Source organism: Apis mellifera, linkage group LG13 (assembly GCF_003254395.2).
Source record: "Apis mellifera strain DH4 linkage group LG13, Amel_HAv3.1, whole genome shotgun sequence".
Taxonomy (NCBI): domain Eukaryota; kingdom Metazoa; phylum Arthropoda; class Insecta; order Hymenoptera; family Apidae; genus Apis; species Apis mellifera.
Window position 1 is genome coordinate 3,756,750 of NC_037650.1, and position 11,347 is coordinate 3,768,096.

Genomic DNA, 11,347 nt, shown 5'->3' on the forward strand with positions numbered 1-11,347 from the left:
TTATAAATTATTTTTCACATAAAATATAACAAGATTATTCGCATAACAACATGATATGATTTATAACACATGGCATATTCTTATTTTTATATCAGTTGTATTATTTTTTCTTCTTCATTTGTTTATTCTTCTTCTTCTCTTCCCGTTTTGTTTGTCTATCCGATAAGCATTTGAATAATTTGTAAACGAAGAAAACTATAATCATAAAAATATAAATGAAAAATATAAAGTTATAAAATTCAAGTTATAAAATAAAAGAAAGTGATTTTTATCCAAAATGATAATCTGATGTACAAGATTCATTTTAAAATGTTAAAACTAACAATATAATAAAACATAGAATAATGTTACAAAAATAACATACCAAGAATGAAAACTACAAATAATACAGCAAAAATGAAAATTAAATATGAATGAAACAAATATGTATACAAGCTGGAATAATTATTGACTTTATCTTCTAAAACTTGTTTAAACTTTCCGACTATTTCATGCACAAATTGCTGTTTTTCTTCATCATTTAATTCTTGATATCGCTGAAAGATATTGAATAACTTTTTTTTAGTATTGTCTGGTATTAAATTTAATAATTTTTCTTGCGCACTGGAAGACAAAACGCCTTTATCTCGCAATGAATCCAAAATATTTTGTGCCATATTTCGCACAAAGCACTAAGAAATAATCACAGAACTTTCTTTTAACGAGAATTTAATCGACAAGTAAAATCGATAATCTTCTTAGCACAAAAAGACTGAATTGATTGATTAAATAAAATTCATCGCAAGCAATATTGAAGTGGTCGATTAGATAACGTGTCACACGTTAAATTGTTCATACATGATGTAGAAATAATGAATTGTAATACAATCATTTTTATTATGCAATTTAGTTGAAAAAACAAAAATGTTTACTGAATCAGCCTTTCGAAATTATTCAAGAAAAACAAAATAGTACATACAATCATAATATGAATGTATATCGTGATCAATACTTTAAAAAGAAATTCATAACTTTCCTAATTAATAAAATTAAATTGCTAAAATAATTTTAATTTTAAAAAATTCGGATCAAAATATTTACCAAAGATGAGAACAACAATGCCCAATAAGGATAAAAGAACGATAGTTTGCATAGTCAAATCATTGCCAGGCATCGTCTCAGGGACATGGTCTCCTTGAAGATTTTTTAATAGATTCTCTCTAAGACTTGATTTTTCTTCATCTGATAAGCCACTCATCGAATCAAGCATTTCGAGAAGTTCTTTCGCCGTTGGAAGCTTTCCATCGAAGCCAGGAATCGCATCTGGAGGGTTTGTTGCATCGAAAACCATATTTGCTTCATTATTCGCATTTGTTAATGCAATAGCTAAAAAGCCACTTGCAAGTATCATCCACATCCTAATTAGAAATATTATACGATTATATTAATATATTTTTAAATACGATCATCTTAAAAAATGCACGTTGCTTTTAAAGATTAGATTAGAACAATATTTTTGCACAGCAACAGTGATTGATTTAATGGATTTCATTCCATTCAAAAAGTTTAAAGCTTTATTTGGAAATAAAGAATATTCATTTTATTTTGAAATCTATTAACACGCTCTTTATAATGAGAGAAGAAATTATTAAATTACTCGAAATAAATTAAATTATGCGTAACAATATGAATTGTCATACCTGGAAAAATTTTTCACTTGGTCGAAGAATTATAATAATTTAAGAACACAGAGAATTAAATTATAATTATAATAATATAATTACAATTATTATAATAATTTTTAAGATATAAGAATTAAAAAAATCTTGAGAAAATTACTGATTACTTCTCTGGAACAGATGATCGTTTTACTGAAAAGATCACTCGTGTTTGGCGGGAAGATAAATGATGATCGAACATATGACTGATGATTGGTCAAGTCGAAGATTCTTATCAAGTAACCATGTATATATCAAGCCAACGTGGCTACTTCCAACGTGTTAACCAAAAAGCCACGAAATATTAGTTAAGTTCAAATAAATGACCTTGTTATGTAGATTAAAATGATAAGCAGACTTATTACATTTTTTGTAAACCAAAAGTGTAAACAATCATGTGTTGCATTATTGTTGAAAATTCAATATTACGTATATTAATTATTTGACAGATGTCATTATGTAAGTATAAATATATATTTGAACAAATTTATTTGAAAAAATCACATTTGATTATATTTTGCTGATTATATTCTTTTAAAACTGAAAAAATCTATCTATTAAAATAATATGACATTAACGCCATCTAAAAAAATATCTGACATTATTTTAAGGTTAATTTATAATATATAAATATATATACATGTTTCTCTTTATTATTTTTTTTAAAGAAATTTTAATATATTTATTAATTTTATTTAAATTATAAAAATATAAAAAATACTATAATATTAAAATATTTATTTAAAAAATATCCAAAATATTGTATAATTAAACATGGTATCGTTTATATCAAATGCGCGCCAAAATATCGTATATAGATATAAAAACGTATGCGTTAACGGTTATTTGTATAGTTTTTTAATTTCATTTAAATTATAAAAATATAAAAAATACTATAATATTAAAATATTTATTTAAAAAATATCCAAAATATTGTATAATTAAACATGGTATCGTTTATATCAAATGCGCGCCAAAATATCGTATATAGATATAACGTATGCGTTAACGGTTATTTGTATAGTTTTGTTGTAATCAATCAAAAAAAATTCACTTAATTTAATCATGGCAGTATTAAAATTCGCAAAATTAACTGAAAAAGCATTTATACCAACAAAGGGATCGAAATATGCTGCTGGATATGATTTAAGAAGGTATATTCTTGAAATATCTAGGTTAAATAAAATTGCATGGTTTCACGTATATATATTATTTTACAGTGCTTATGAATATATTGTGCCTCCAAATGGTAAAGAACTTATTAAAACTGATTTACAAATTGAAGTTCCTGAAAATACGTATGGGAGAATAGCACCGCGTTCAGGATTGGCATGGAAACATCATATTGATGTAGGCGCTGGCGTTATTGATGCTGATTATCGGTGAGTAAGTTTAAACAAATTAAATTGTAAATAATATAATTTATAAACAATATAAGGAAATCCAAGGATTTATAAATGTTAAAAATAATTATGTATTTTACAATATAAAATATATTTTATAATACGATAGATGAATGTGTGATTGTATTATATTTGTATCAAAAATATTGGTATTTATTTATTTCTTTTTTTTTTTATATAGGGGAAATGTAGGAGTAGTACTGTTTAATCATAGTAATGAACCTTTTAAGATTTCACCAGGAGATCGTATAGCCCAATTAATTTGTGAAAAAATAATATATCCTGAACTTCAGGAAGTAAATAATTTAGATAATACAGACAGAGGAGATGGAGGATTCGGTTCTACAGGAAAAAATTAAAATAAGATAATAAAAAGCTATTCTTATATATATTTTTTTACTTTTTTATACAATCATATTCCTGTAGATATCAATATTTAAATAAAAGTAATTTCATGTATAATTTGTTTATCATATTATAAAAATATCTCTGTAGTGATTTATATAATACAGTTGAATATTTATAATTGTGAAACTGGGACTAAATTTGTTTGTTGTGTTGGTGTTTTTACCAAACTTTGGATATTTTTAAATTCCTTGTGTTTTGCATCTGCCAACAGTTTAAAAATGACATTTTCTGAAGTAGCTATATGACATCCTATTCTTTTCATTCTCTGTAAAAATTACATAAATTAATCACTATTTATAACCTTTTTTTTTTACTCTTCTATAATTTCTTTTTTTTTTGTTATATACTAAATTTTTACCTCTAATGCCAATAATCTATCTTCTTGAGTACGAGAAGTACAACAGTCTGCAACAGTATGTACTTCATATCCATTTTGTCTTAAATCGATTGCTGTATTTTCTATGCACACATGAGTTTCAATTCCAATGAGAATAATTGAATCTGGTTTTTGACCAGAACAAATTGTAGAAAGTTCTTTGTTTATCTAAAAATTATTTTTAATATGAAAATAATATAATATACTTTTTTTTTATAAAAAAATATGATTACATAATGATCATACTTCAGGAATACACATGCTAAATTGTGTCTTTTCAAATGGTCCTTTGGCACCAGATATATCAAATTCAGGAATAGTTTTGCCCAAAGCTTTTGGATTTTGTTCAGAAACAATTGTAGGGACATTTAAAAGTTTCAATGCATTTATCTGTGGATAATATATGTGGATAATATAATTTATATCTTTTGTAGATATTTTATTATCAATGTAATTTGTAAATATTTTATTATCAATGTAATTTTTGCAAATACAATTATAAAAATCTAGATTATCATTAAATTACCATTAAATCGTATGCAATATGCATTTGTTAATATTTACCAGTTTCACTGAGTTCTGAGTGATTTTCCCAAATTCGTACATAGCTTTAGCGAATTTCTCTTGAACATCGCATATTAGCAAAACAGTTTTTCCTTGTTTTAGAACGGCTTTTGCAGCATTCACTGCCATTTTTTCATAAAAATTGTATAAGAAAAGAAAATAAAATTATTTTGTAGTCGTCACAAAGTGAACTAGTTAGTGAGGTTAGTGATGCAATGTCGATGAATTTCTATACTCTAAGCTAATGTTATCATGCACGTGATATTATTCTGTATTATTCAAAGTTCATGGTCAGTCTTAGCTTTACTAACTTTAGATATATTGCACTTAATCGATTTTCAACGAACCCTCTTAATGCGCGAACAACATAATAAAATATATAAAGATATCATCACTAATTATCATGCAATATATTCAAAATTGCTTGATTATATTTTAAATATAATATTATCATAAATACATATTATACATTTAAGTAAATACTATACGTAAAAATATAAATGATCAGTCGGCCATATTTGTACATGCCAAAAATTATACAATTGTTAAAATAAAAACTTGTTGTCATAATTACTAATGATTAAATATAAATGTAAATATATATAAAAGTATTACATTATACATGAAATAGTATTAACATACATATATAAAATCAAATTTCTTATCTAAATTATGCATAATTAAATTACGAATATTTATTGTTAACAATATATGAAAATTATACAAAACAGAAATTACTGAAAACTTCTATTATTCGTTCTAATATAAATTGTCGAGATTGATGTTTTAAGGACATTAATTAATTATCAAACTATTTAAAAATATTACTTTATGTGTAAAACAAATATATTTATCAATTTATAAAACATTATTTTAATAAATATTGTAAAATATAAAGTTAAAGTTACTGATTTAAATCGGTTGATTCGGCGCATGCGCACTCTACTACAGCGACTCAAGTGCGAGTCGACTATAGGAAAATCATAGAGCAACAGCAGTAGTCAAACAATGTCGTTCTGTGTGGTCGGACGTGTGAGATTGTTTTTCGAATTTTCATAAATTGATCAGATTGATTTCAATCAATTAATATGATGTTCGCGTATAGTTTAATTCAAAAATCATACGTATTTTAACGATTTAAATCAGTGATAAATTAGTTTGTTAAATTGTGTAATTTAATCGAGTTTGTAAACAAAGAATGGCCGGGGAGACTCGTGAAACCGGGCATATGAAGCCGTTGATACAGCTTTTTCCGAAAGCATCAGAGTGCATTTATACAAGCTGTTATTGGTAAGAGTTTCAGCGAAATTTTCTAGATTTTTCTATAAAAAATATTGATTTAAACAAATAAACGTGTCATATTGCGGTATATCCTACGATGGATCGATACATTGCAGTAGTACAGACAGCAGTGCAATGTGCTGCCGCCATCTTTGATATATATAAAATATCCACGAATCATAATATACTATTTATTTCGTTTTGAAAAGACCCGCGCATTTCCATGTTCTGTTGATAGATTAGATAAATTTCTTTTTATATTTTCAATTACAATCATATTAATACGTTTTTCTGATTAATAATGCATATATATTATATATATATATATATATATATATACTAAATAGTTTAAAATTCTATTGACAATGATATCTATTTGATTTGTGTGAATTTGCAACGTTCATTTCATAACAAACATATATTTCATCATTCTTATTAATCATCTTTTACATATTTAACGATTTCATTTTTATTTATAAAATTTTTAAATATAATTCCAATTGTCAAGATTTCAGTCATGCAATTTACCATCTGCATTTAAAGATATTTTTATGTATTATTATTATTATTATATTTTTGTTTAGCTACATTTTATGTTTTACAATTTTTATCTAAACTTTTGTATAATTTTTTATTCTTGTATAAAATTTTTTTTCTTATTCATTATGATTGAAAGTGATAATTCCAATTATCTTTCTTTTTTCTTTTATGCATTGTGTTTTTTTCATTCATTCTGTTACGTTGTGTTGCATCATATTTGTATATGTTTTATTTATATGTCTAATTTCTCAAATATGTGCATTTGCAAGAACAAGTTGTATCATTTTAGCGAAGAAAATGTATGGAAGCTCTGTCAAGATGTAGCGACTAGACATGGATCAGAATTACAACATTGTTACGTTGTTTTCGTGAGCAATTCCTGGCGTAGCGTACCACTTTGGCGACAACGAGCAGGAAAGGACGAGGATAAGCTTGTAGTGTGGGTCAGTTGGAAAAAAAAAGAACAATTAATATCGAGAAAATCATTATTTCTCATTTTTTTAATCATAATAAGTTTAACAGAAAATCAGTAACATTAGTAACATCATTAACAGTATATTTGTACTTATAGGACTTCCATGTAATTCTTATCTATGCACCCGATGAAAGAGCAGTCGTGTATGATTTAGATAGCGCATTGCCATTTCCAACGCATTTTTGGAAATACGCGATGGAAACATTCAGATCAGATGAAGTGCTGCAACCAGAGCATCATAGAAGATTCAGAGTAATCCCAGCCAATGTGTACTTGCGAGAATTTGCTTCGGATCGGCATCATATGAAACGTGAGGATGGAACGTGGATCAAGACACCACCTGATTATCCGCCAATTTCAACATCAAGTACGTTTATTGGATAAGTTATAAAATATGTAGACTACTTAATTCGAGGGAATTTTTTTTTTTTAATATATGTATTTCTTTATATTTTTTCAAATATTTCAGCATGCAAGGACAACTTGGATTCCTTTATTAATATGGATCCGGGAACCGGATTCGGGGTTGTATTAACTTTAGATCAGTTATTCGAACGATTTCATAGGCCACTTGCGAACGCAACAGCTCCTCGTACACCTCATCCTCAACCAACACCAACTTAAGTAAATTATTAAGTAAGTTTTGTCAGGATAATGTTTATTTGCTTCAATTTCCAATTGTCAAAAAATCAATTGTATGGCCTAAGGGAATTGGTTAGGTGCATGTACTTATCTTTGTGAGCTGAAATATAAGATTAAAATTCGATAATATAACATTACTTAAACATTGTTAATTATTCAAAATCATTCAGTTTGTGAGAACTGAAATGAATGATAATACATAGTTCAAAATCGATCGATTCGTTTTTATGAACATTCCTAATCTTGCTATAAATTTTTAATATAATTCATGACATTTTTCTTTGATATGTTTGTGGTTTTGAAGATTATTTCTCATCTGAATTAATTCGGCAGATTAAATTTATTACTTTATGAAAAAATAATATAAAACAAATAATTATTTAAGATAAATTATTATTATTGAATATTGAAGATAAGTTTATAAATCTCGAATATCTTCATATCTTATTAAACTAATCCAAACAAGGAACATAATTGATTCATAAAACTATGAATATGTTAAATGTGTACTTTTTATTCGTCTCTTCGATTGATTTTAATTATATATCTTATATAACGCACAGGAATGGCACTTTCTTCAAGTGTCGTTGATTATTACAAATTTTGCATAATGCTATTACTGTCGAACGCTACGACTTTAATATTTGTATATTATATTGGGAAATCAAAACTTATGAGGGAAGTCTTTGAGAAAATCAATTTTTATAACGATATTATTATTTATGGGCATTGATATTACAATATGATGAAATATATCTTTCAAATTACGATTAATTTCAAATATTTAATGTTTCTTATCGATTTCTTATCAGATTCTATTTCGATTCCTCGTTACAAGTTAGCTCTTTTTTATTTATTCTCTTTTCGTATTTTTCAATTTATACTTTGCCACTTTGGTCGTATTTTTTTTTCTGATTATTAGATTCTGATTATTTCAGATATCTTATTCAATTAAATTTTCTTATTATGAATTATATATCGATTTTCTCATCAATTTCCTTGTTCATTTTATCTCTCTTCTGTAATCCTTATATAGGTAGTAATATTATTATAAAAAATGATTTATGAAAGGATATGTCTTCCCTTTAGCTAGATGTACTTATCTGTAGAAAAAATTCAAAAAAAGAAAAAAAAGAAAAAAACGAAAAAGGAAAAAAAGAAGGATCGTGTTATCTATTATCAATATTCAAGTTTACAGTCGAGTGATTTAATCTATCGTGTGTGAATAACGATCGGGCTGTGCTGCATTTTCCAATAGTCTCGATAACTATTTATCTGTTGTATTTCTAGGCTACGCTCTGATATATTTGTTTTACTCTTTTTAAAAAGTCTTTTTTACAGAGCTCTTGTCGAGACCTCTCTCTCTGTTGTGTGCTACATTAATCGACCGTATTCCAATTTTAAGTCATGATTATATATGACTTCGTCTCGTCTTCATATGTTTTATCATAACGCGCAAATATTTGTCACAGCTTTGCTCTATCGGTGGTATTATCGTTATAATTATTATGTCAAAGACTGATGTATTTACGAAGAATTTCCAAACTCGGGGGAATAATAATAATCCCTTCGCCGATATACAGTGTACAGTGGATACACAATATTGACACAGTACGCGATTACGTATACGAGCATCAATGAATCTTGAATTAATTGTATTTATCAATAATTATTCTCTGTATAGAAAAATAATTGTACGTGAAGGAAAAAGGAAAGGATGATAGTGAAATTTTTATATACAGAATCGCGTACTATGCGATCATTTTGTCCGCCTTTGTCTATTAGCGGCGCGTCCAACTGCAAAGACGCGACTAAAGCGCTTATTATTATTGTGCAATCGATATAGCGAGGACAAGAAGTTTGCGAAATAATGTAATGCAATTATTACGATTATTGTAATTCTTGTGATACTTTACACTTTCTACTTTGAATACCTACACTACTATACTTGTCTACTTGTACATAATATTAATTGATTCTTAATAATCGTGTGTTCGCTTGTTGAAACGTAATTTTCTCGATTTTAAAATTTTAATGATAGTGGAAATCCTGATTCGAATTTTCCACGCGACCAATTGTTAACATCGAAAGATTATTTTCGAGTCAACGAATGTATTTATTCTTCAGATCACCGGTAACAAATTTTGACAACGAAAACTTGAGAACTTTGATCTTCCAGAAAAAATAATCAGTTCTGTTGTTTTCTATTTCCTCACTTGTCTTGTATAATCGAACTACTTGCAATTCTTCTTGAACGAGTTTCCAAAACTTGTATTAGCATTTCGCAAAAATTCACATTATTTTGCAGTGGTGTCTTTGAATTAGTAGATTTATTACGTAATATTCTGTGGCGTGACATGACGTGATGTTGTAGAAAATTTAATCGACAAGCGAATGCAAACAGACTATTGGATCATCGATTAAACTTAAGACGAAGATCCGACAGTTGCGTTGATAGTTTAAGAGTTCGTCCACTCTTTGCCTTCCAGAATCTTTCACTAGATCTCTTTGTCTCTATCATCGACATGTGTTTTTCTTCAATTCACGTATATCATATTGCATAATTGCATACATACGTGTAAGCAGCCTTATCTGCGACTATGAAATATTTAGCGATTGAATAATAAAAGATGGAATCTGATGGATAAAATATTAATATTGATATTAATACAAATGGAGAAAAATTATGTAATAAAAGATTAATTTTGAAATAATATGTATAAAAAAATTAAATAGAATATGTCTTTATCTTTGTTATCTATAGGAAAAAGAAAAAATGAAATTTGATTTGGACAAAATTGTTTAAACATTTTGTGTTTAATGTCTTTATTTTATCCATCAGTGTATGTCAACTTCTAAAGTGTGATTAACGAGGCTGATTAATAGTCGCTTCAATCGGCATTGTATCGTATGTGAAAAACCCGGGACCGATTTTTTTAGCATGTGATATCTTCGATTACCAAAAAAAGGAAAAAAAAATAGAAAAAAAGACCTAATCTCTTTATGATTGAAGATATTGCTAAATATATCAGAAAAATTATTATATTATGGCAATGATGATTATTATATATATATTGTTCACATATACATATATATATATATATATATATATATATTTATCAATATTTCATATTTATTATATTGATATATTTAATTATATTGTATCAATCTCGATACACTGATAAAAGAGAATTTAATTGAAAATGTTGACTTATACAGTTTATCAACGTTTTATGCCATATTCTCTTACTACTTGTCATTCTGCGATATATTGTACAACTTTGAAGGGGAAAAAAAAATCATCTTCTATCACAATATGTTCACAAAGAATTATAAAGGGGGAAAAAAAAAAAAAAATCTATTTCTGAACTTCGTCTTTCAAATCTATAATCAGTTACAATAAATGGATGCACTCCGTTTGTATCAGCTTCGAAATTTTATCAATATACTTTTTCAATCTCTACAAGAAAAAAAAATCATTACACGTTTCCAAGGTCCTCTCTCCTTTTCTTCCTTCAAGATTGTTTATCTTTCGTCATTATCACGGAGAATTTGTTTCGCTCGTTGAAACAAAATTAAACAATTGAAAAAGTCGAATACTTTCAAATGGTAATCGAAGTTCAATTTTCCAATAATTTTGATTCCACTTTTTTTCTTCTCATCTCGTTTGTTCGATGCTATTGAAATTTTCTTTATTGAAGAACGTAGGAGTAATTCCTGAGTGTTTGTGTCGATAACGTAAACTTTTTTAACACAATCGATTCTTCTTCTTTCGCTGTATTTCAACAAGATACTTGATGTTTATTGAATTTATCGATAATAAAGATTTAACGTTTTGCTCATTATGCGCACAGTATTTTCAGCGTATGTTTGATGTGTGATTACATTGTTGAAAAAAATTGTAATTTTAAACGTCGGAAAAATTGAGAAAAAAAGGGGGAGGAATGATTACACAAACGGA

General features: G+C 26.9%; 3 protein-coding genes across 7 annotated transcripts; 1 reads left to right on the forward strand and 2 right to left on the reverse strand.

Annotated features, from left to right (window-relative positions):
* Positions 1 to 32: 32 nt before the first annotated feature.
* Positions 33 to 2,134, reverse strand: LOC725426. 3 transcript variants are annotated; one of them, XM_001121276.5, is made up of 3 exons: positions 1,826 to 2,134; positions 1,081 to 1,397; positions 33 to 195 (listed from the first exon to the last, which is right to left on the reverse strand). In XM_001121276.5, the coding sequence occupies exons 1-3, from the start codon at positions 1,897 to 1,899 to the stop codon at positions 101 to 103; spliced, it is 486 nt and encodes a 161-aa protein (XP_001121276.2). In that variant the 5' UTR covers positions 1,900 to 2,134; the 3' UTR covers positions 33 to 100. The 3 variants fall into 3 exon arrangements, with proteins under 3 accessions (XP_001121276.2, XP_006558555.1, XP_016771267.1); XM_006558492.3 differs by having other exon boundaries at positions 1,819 to 1,979; XM_016915778.2 differs by having other exon boundaries at positions 1,680 to 1,882.
* LOC725501 (deoxyuridine 5'-triphosphate nucleotidohydrolase) lies at positions 1,950 to 10,826 on the forward strand. Of its 3 annotated transcripts, XM_006558495.3 has the most exons (6): positions 2,018 to 2,156; positions 2,770 to 2,851; positions 2,918 to 3,079; positions 6,559 to 6,712; positions 6,841 to 7,111; positions 7,214 to 10,826. In XM_006558495.3, the coding sequence occupies exons 1-6, from the start codon at positions 2,147 to 2,149 to the stop codon at positions 7,366 to 7,368; spliced, it is 834 nt and encodes a 277-aa protein (XP_006558558.3). In that variant the 5' UTR covers positions 2,018 to 2,146; the 3' UTR covers positions 7,369 to 10,826. The 3 variants fall into 3 exon arrangements, with proteins under 3 accessions (XP_026300651.1, XP_006558558.3, XP_016771266.1); XM_026444866.1 differs by lacking the exons at positions 6,559 to 6,712; positions 6,841 to 7,111; positions 7,214 to 10,826 and adding an exon at positions 3,282 to 3,489 and having other exon boundaries at positions 1,950 to 2,156; XM_016915777.2 differs by lacking the exons at positions 2,018 to 2,156; positions 2,770 to 2,851; positions 2,918 to 3,079 and adding an exon at positions 5,408 to 5,738.
* On the reverse strand, positions 3,470 to 4,872 carry LOC410420 (isochorismatase domain-containing protein 2). Its single transcript, XM_393900.7, has 4 exons — positions 4,449 to 4,872; positions 4,131 to 4,274; positions 3,867 to 4,052; positions 3,470 to 3,773 (listed from the first exon to the last, which is right to left on the reverse strand). Exons 1-4 carry the CDS (start codon positions 4,575 to 4,577, stop codon positions 3,621 to 3,623), a joined length of 612 nt encoding a protein of 203 aa, XP_393900.2. The 5' UTR covers positions 4,578 to 4,872; the 3' UTR covers positions 3,470 to 3,620.
* Positions 10,827 to 11,347: the final 521 nt, after the last annotated feature.